The 7500-nt window shown below is 44.5% G+C and overlaps 1 protein-coding gene across 1 annotated transcript in view; it reads left to right on the top strand.

The window, feature by feature from the left end:
* The first annotated feature begins 182 nt into the window (after positions 1-182).
* The window catches only part of LOC120062202 (beta-synuclein-like), a 61093-nt gene continuing 53775 nt past the window's right edge, over positions 183-7500 (top strand). The window contains exon 1 of the mRNA XM_039012003.1: positions 183-270. Within this exon, the coding sequence (XP_038867931.1) occupies positions 183-270 (88 nt within the window). The remainder of the gene's footprint in view (positions 271-7500) is intronic.

Consider the following 7500-nt stretch of genomic DNA (forward strand, 5'->3'; position numbering starts at 1 on the left):
GACCATGGACAGTGTTGTTTTTAAAAAAAAACATTTGAAGTCGATATGGGTAGCCGTTAGCATGTGACTAGTACTAGGCCTACCACATGACTAGGGTATACGACTATAGGCTGACAATAGACTACATGGAAGGTGATTCTTGGTTCTTTGCATCTCACCAGAGCACCAGGACCAGGGTCGAGATGGATGTGTTCATGAAAGGGTTGTCCAAAGCTAAAGACGGCATGGCTATGGCCGCGGAGAAGACTAAAGAGGGAGCCATGTTTATCGGTAAGACCCGACCTTTAGAAACGTTAGACCGAAAGCAATCTGATTTGGATTATCCGGTCCCTGTGATATCCATGGCTTCAATGTAATGCATGCATATCACGAGCGCCTGCCAAGCGAGCGAGTCGTGTACAGCAGAGATTGCTTGATGGCTGCAGCGTCCAATGAGCGTTGAGACCGCTGACATATAGAATGCCTCGTGAAGCGACGCTATATGTCCAGAGATAATGTACTTTTCCTTGATTGGTTGGAAAATGGGTGGGTCTTTTTTGTGATCTTCTTTAGTGAAGCACATTGATTCCTCAATGCCAACATGGCATTTTCTTTGTGCTATTTGTTCATTCTGTAGGATACTGTGGGTTCATTCTGTAGGCTACTGTGGGTTCATTCTGTAGGCTACTGTGGGTTCATTCTGTAGGCTACTGTGGGTTCATTCTGTAGACTACTGTGGGTTCATTCTATAGGTTACTGTGGGTTCATTCTGTAGGCTACTGTGGGTTCATTCTGTAGGCTACTATGGGTTCATTCTGTAGGCTGCTATGGGTTCATTCCGCAGTCTTCTATTGGTTCATTCTGTAGGCTACTGTGGGTTCATTCTGTAGGCTACTGTGGGTTCATTCTGTAGGCTACTGTGGGTTCATTCTGTAGGCTACTATGGGTTCATTCTGTAGGCTGCTATGGGTTCATTCCGCAGTCTTCTATTGGTTCATTCTGTAGGCTACTGTGGGTTCATTCTGTAGGCTACTGTGGGTTCATTCTGTAGGCTACTATGGGTTCATTCTGTAGGCTGCTATGGGTTCATTCCGCAGTCTTCTATTGGTTCATTCTGTAGGCTACTATGGGTTCATTCTGTAGGCTACTATTGGTTCATTCAGTAGGCTACTATTGGTTCATTCAGTAGGCTACTTTGGGTTCATTCTGTAGGCTACTATGGGTTCATTCAGTAGGCTACTATTGGTTCATTCAGTAGGCTACTTTGGGTTCATTCTGTAGGTTACTGTGGGTTCATTCTATAGGTTACTGTGGGTTCATTCTGTAGGTTACTGTGGGTTCATTCTGCAGGCTACTGTGGGTACATTCTGTAGGCTGCTATGGTTTCATTCTGCAGTCTGCTATTGGGTCATTCTGTAGGCTACTGTGGGTACATCCTGTAGGCTACTACGTTTTCATTCTGTAGGCTACTGTGGGTACATCCTGTAGGCTACTGTGGGTTTAATCTGTAGGCTACTAAGGGTTCATTCTGCAGGCTGCTAAAGGTTCATTCTGCAGACTACTAAGGGTTCATTCTGCAGGCTACTAAGGGTTCATTCTGTAGGCTACTAAGGGTTCATTCTGTAGGCTGCTAAGGGTTCATTCTGTAGGCTACTAAGGGTTCATTCTGCAGGCTTCTCTGGGTACATTCTGCAGGCTACTGCAGACTACTATGGGTTCATCTGTGGGCTACTGTGGGTGCATTCTGTGGGCTACTATGGGTTCATTCTGTAGGTTCCTGTGGGTTCATTCTGTAGGCTACTATTGGTTCATTCTGTAGGCTACTATGGGTTCATTCTGTAGGTTACTGTGGATTGGGCACTATGAATGAATGGAAGTTGGTGGTTGGCAGTGGCAGTCTCCATTATATGCAGGGCATTATTATATGGATATAATGTACAGGGAAAATATGTGCTCACAGATACACAACATGACCAAAAGTATGTGGACACCTGCTCGTCAAACATCTCATTTCAAAATCTTGGACATTAATATGGAGTTTGCAGTACCCTTTGCTGCTATAATAGCCTCTACTTTTCTGGGAAGGCTTTCCACTAGATGTTTGAATAGTGCTGTGGGCTCTTGCTTTCATTCAGCCACAAAGGGCATTAATGAGGTCGGGCACTGATGTTGTGCGATTAGGCCTGGCTCGTAGTGTTCGATGGGGTTGAGGTCAGGGCTCTGCGCAGGCGAGTAAAGTTCTTCCACACCGATCTCGACAAACCATTTCTGTATGGACCTTGCGTTGTGCACGGGGGCATTGTCATGCTGAAACAGGAAAGGGCGTTCCCCAAACTGTTGCCACAAAGTTGGAAGCATAGATTCATCTAGAATGTCATTGTATGCTGTAGCGTTACGATTTCCCTTCACTGGAACTAAGGGGCCTAACCCGAACTATGAAAAACAGCCCCAGACCATTATTCCTCCTCCACCAAACTTTACAGTTGGCACTATGCATTGGGGCAGGTAGCGTTCTCCTGGCATCCACCAAACCCAGATTTGTCTATTGGACTGCCAGATGGTGAAGCGTGATTCATCACTCCAGAGAACGCATTTCCACTGCTGCAGAGTCCAATGGCGGCGAGCTTTACATCACTCCAGCCGACGCTTGGCATTGCACATGGTGATCTTAGGCTGCTCAGCCATGGAAACCCATTTCATGAAGCTCCCAACGAACAGTTCTTGTGCTGATGTTGCTTCCAGAGACAGTTTGGTAGTGAGTGTTGCAACTGAGGACAGCACTTGGCGGTACTGTTCTCTTAGCTTGTGTGGCCTACCACTTCGCGGCTGAGCCGTTGTTTCTCCTAGATGTTTCCACTTCACAATAACAGAGCTTACAGCTGACCGGGGCAGCTCTAGCAGGGCAGAAATTTGACGGACCGACTTGTTGGAAAGATGGCATCCTAGTCACTGAGCTCTTCTGTAAGGCCATTCTACTGCCAATGTTTGTCTATGGAGATTGCGCGGCGGTGTGCTAGATTTTATACACCTGTCAGCAACGGGTGTGGCTGAAATAGTCGAATCCACTAATTTCAAGGCGTGTCCACATACTTTGTCTGTATAGTGTATATTCAATAACGTTACTGACGTTATATTTGTACAAGGGGATTCAGATGTTGTAAATGACAAAGAATGGTTTGCTGAGGTGTGTGCCTGACTGAACATGCCCAATTGTAGAAGGTACATCAGTGAATCAATGTATTAATCAATTGATCAATATTGTCCCAGTTGACAAAGTCATGGTGATTATGGCCATCTACACTCTGAGAAAAAAAGGTGCTAAGTTGAACGATACGGAGTTCTTCGGTTTGTCCCCATAGAGCAATCATTTTCGGTTCTATCTAAAAACCCTCTGTGTAGGGTTCTATCTAAAACCCCTCTGTGTAGGGTTCTATCTAAAACCCCTCTGTGTAGGGTTCTATCTAAAAACCCTCTGTGTAGGGTTCTATCTAAAACCCCTCTGTGTAGGGTTCTATCTAAAAACCCTCTGTGTAGGGTTCTATCTAAAACCCCTCTGTGTAGGGTTCTATCTAAAACCCCTCTGTGTAGGGTTCTATCTAAAACCCCTCTGTGTAGGGTTCTATCTGAAACCCCTCTGTGTAGGGTTCTATCTAAAACCCCTCTGTGTAGGGTTCTATCTAAAACCCCTCTGTGTAGGGTTCTATGTAAAACCCCTCTGTGTAGGGTTCTATCTAAAAACCCTCTGTGTATGGTTCTATCTGAAACCCCTCTGTGTAGGGTTCTATCTAAAACCCCTCTGTGTAGGGTTCTATCTGAAAACCCTCTGTGTAGGGTTCTATCTAAAACCCCTCTGTGTAGGGTTCTATCTAAAACCCCTCTGTGTAGGGTTCTATCTAAAACCCCTCTGTGTAGGGTTCTATCTAAAACCCCTCTGTGTAGGGTTCTATCTAAAACCCCTCTGTGTAGGATTCTATCTGAAAACCCTCTGTGTAGGGTTCTATCTAAAATAAACTCTGTGTAGGGTTCTATCTAAAAACCCTCTGTGTAGGGTTCTATCTAAAAACCCTCTGTGTAGGGTTCTATCTGAAACCCCTCTGTGTAGGGTTCTATCTAAAATAAACTCTGTGTAGGGTTCTATCTAAAAACCCTCTGTGTAGGGTTCTATCTAAAAACCCTCTGTGTAGGGTTCTATCTGAAACCCCTCTGTGTAGGGTTCTATCTAAAACCCCTCTGTGTAGGGTTCTATCTAAAACCCCTCTGTGTAGGGTTCTATCTGAAAACCCTCTGTGTAGGGTTCTATCTAAAACCCCTCTGTGTAGGGTTCTATCTAAAACCCCTCTGTGTAGGGTTCTATCTAAAACCCCTCTGTGTAGGGTTCTATCTAAAAACCCTCTGTGTAGGGTTCTATCTGTCATGTTCGTTGTAGAAATGAGCGGACCAAGGCGCAGCGTGCGTAGAGTTCCACATATTTATTAAGGTGAAACTTCAAACAACAAATAAATAAGCGAACGTGCAGTACGTAACGCACATAAAGACTAAACGAAACAATATCCCACAACGCAGGTGGGAAAAGGACCACACTAAGTATGATCCCCAATTAGAGGTAACGATCATCAGCTGCCTCCAATTGGGAACCATATACATACACCAACATAGAAATATAATACCTAGAAACCCCCCAGTCACGCTCTGACCTATTACACCATAGAGAACCCCGAGGGCTCTGTTGGATTTGGCCCAAACATAAGGCTTTGCATTTAGGCAAAAAAAAAAAAAAAATCTTTCCTGTGTTTTTTTCTCAGTATTACTTTAGTGCCTTATTGCATACTTGTATAATTATTTTCACTCTGTCATTTAGGTGATTATTGTGGAATCACTACAATGTTGCTGATCCATCCTCAGTTTAAAATCACCAGTGTCCTCATGGTGACATCACTGTCCTTCAGCTCAGTTCAGAAGGACGATTGAACTCTGGTAGCTGTTTTAAAATCACTAATGGACTCATGGTGACATCCCAGAGCTGTTTCCTTCCTCTCCTGCAGCTCAGTTCAGAAGGACGACTGCATCTTTGATGTGTCTGGGTGTTTAAATACATAATCCACAGGATAATTATTAACTTGACCATGCATATAGAGATATTCAATGTCGCATTTGTTATTGTTACCCATCTACTAATCACTGCCCTTCTTTGTGAAACTTTTGAAAAGCTCCCTGGTCTTTGTAGTTGAATATGTCGTATGTATGTGGGACAGAGGAAGGAATAGTCGTTGAAGAATGATGTCAACACCTATTATTTAACACAGAGTGAATCCATATAACTTATTATGTGATTTGTTAAGCCAAATTATACTCCTGAACTCATCTAGTCTTGCCAAAACAAAGGGAATATTATGCAGTGACTATATTTTAGTTATTTAATTTGTATTAATTTGTCTTCATTTGTAGAATTTTCTATTCACTGACATTATGGAGTATTTTGTGTAGATCTATTTTAATCCCACTTTGTAACGCAACAGCATGTGAACAGAAGTTCAAAGGGGTGTATCCATTCTATAGGCCCTGTCTCCATTCTATAGACCCTGTCTCCATTCTATAGAACCTGTCTCCATTCTATAGACCCTGTCTCCATTATATAGGCCCTGTCTCCATTCTATAGGCCCTGTCTCCATTCTATAGGCCCTGTCTCCATTCTATAGACCCTGTCTCCATTCTATAGACCCTGTCTCCATTATATAGACCCTGTCTCCATTCTATAGGCCCTGTCTCCATTCTATAGACCCTGTCTCCATTCTATAGAACCTGTCTCCATTCTATAGACCCTGTCTCCATTATATAGGCCCTGTCTCCATTCTATAGGCCCTGTCTCCATTCTATAGGCCCTGTCTCCATTCTATAGACCCTGTCTCCATTCTATAGACCCTGTCTCCATTATATAGACCCTGTCTCCATTCTATAGGCCCTGTCTCCATTCTATAGGCCCTGTCTCCATTATATAGGCCCTGTCTCCATTCTATAGGCCCCGTCTCCATTCTATAGACCCTGTCTCCATTATATAGACCCTGTCTCCATTCTATAGGCCCTGTCTCCATTCTATAGGCCCTGTCTCCATTCTATAGGCCCTGTCTCCATTCTATAGGCCCTGTCTCCATTCTATAGGCCCTGTCTCCATTATATAGGCCCTGTCTCCATTCTATAGGCCCCGTCTCCATTCTATAGACCCTGTCTCCATTATATAGACCCTGTCTCCATTCTATAGGCCCTGTCTCCATTCTATAGGCCCTGTCTCCATTCTATAGGCCCTGTCTCCATTCTATAGGCCCTGTCTCCATTCTATAGACCCTGTCTCCATTCTATAGGCCCTGTCTCCATTCTATAGGCCCTGTCTCCATTCTATAGACCCTGTCTCCATTCTATAGGCCCTGTCTCCATTCTATAGGCCCTGTCTCCATTCTATAGGCCCTGTCTCCATTCTATAGACCCTGTCTCCATTCTATAGACCCTGTCTCCATTCTATAGACCCTGTCTCCATTATGTAGACCCTGTCTCCATTCTATAGACCCTGTCTCCATTCTATAGGCCCTGTCTCCATTCTATAGGCCCTGTCTCCATTCTATAGACCCTGTCTCCATTCTATAGGCCCTGTCTCCATTCTATAGGCCCTGTCTCCATTCTATAGACCCTGTCTCCATTCTATAGACCCTGTCTCCATTCTATAGGCCCTGTCTCCATTCTATAGACCCTGTCTCCATTCTATAGGCCCTGTCTCCATTCTATAGGCCCTGTCTCCATTCTATAGGCCCTGTCTCCATTCTATAGGCCCTGTCTCCATTCTATAGACCCTGTCTCCATTATATAGACCCTGTCTCCATTCTATAGGCCGTCTCCATTCTATAGGCCCTGTCTCCATTCTATAGGCCCTGTCTCCATTCTATAGGCCCTGTCTCCATTCTATAGGCCCTGTCTCCATTCTATAGACCCTGTCTCCATTCTATAGGCCCTGTCTCCATTCTATAGGCCCTGTCTCCATTCTATAGGCCCTGTCTCCATTCTATAGGCCCTGTCTCCATTCTATAGGCCCTGTCTCCATTCTATAGGCCCTGTCTCCATTCTATAGGCCCTGTCTCCATTCTATAGACCCTGTCTCCATTCTATAGACCCTGTCTCCATTATATAGACCCTGTCTCCATTCTATAGACCCTGTCTCCATTCTATAGGCCCTGTCTCCATTCTATAGACCCTGTCTCCATTCTATAGACCCTGTCTCCATTCTATAGGCCCTGTCTCCATTCTATAGGCCCTGTCTCCATTCTATAGGCCCTGTCTCCATTCTATAGGCCCTGTCTCCATTCTATAGACCCTGTCTCCATTCTATAGGCCCTGTCTCCATTCTATAGGCCCTGTCTCCATTCTATAGACCCTGTCTCCATTCTATAGACCCTGTCTCCATTCTATAGACCCTGTCTCCATTCTATAGACCCTGTATCCATTTTATAGGCCCTGTCTCCATTCTATATGTCCTGT

Source organism: Salvelinus namaycush, chromosome 17 (assembly GCF_016432855.1).
Source record: "Salvelinus namaycush isolate Seneca chromosome 17, SaNama_1.0, whole genome shotgun sequence".
In the NCBI taxonomy this organism is placed as follows: domain Eukaryota; kingdom Metazoa; phylum Chordata; class Actinopteri; order Salmoniformes; family Salmonidae; genus Salvelinus; species Salvelinus namaycush.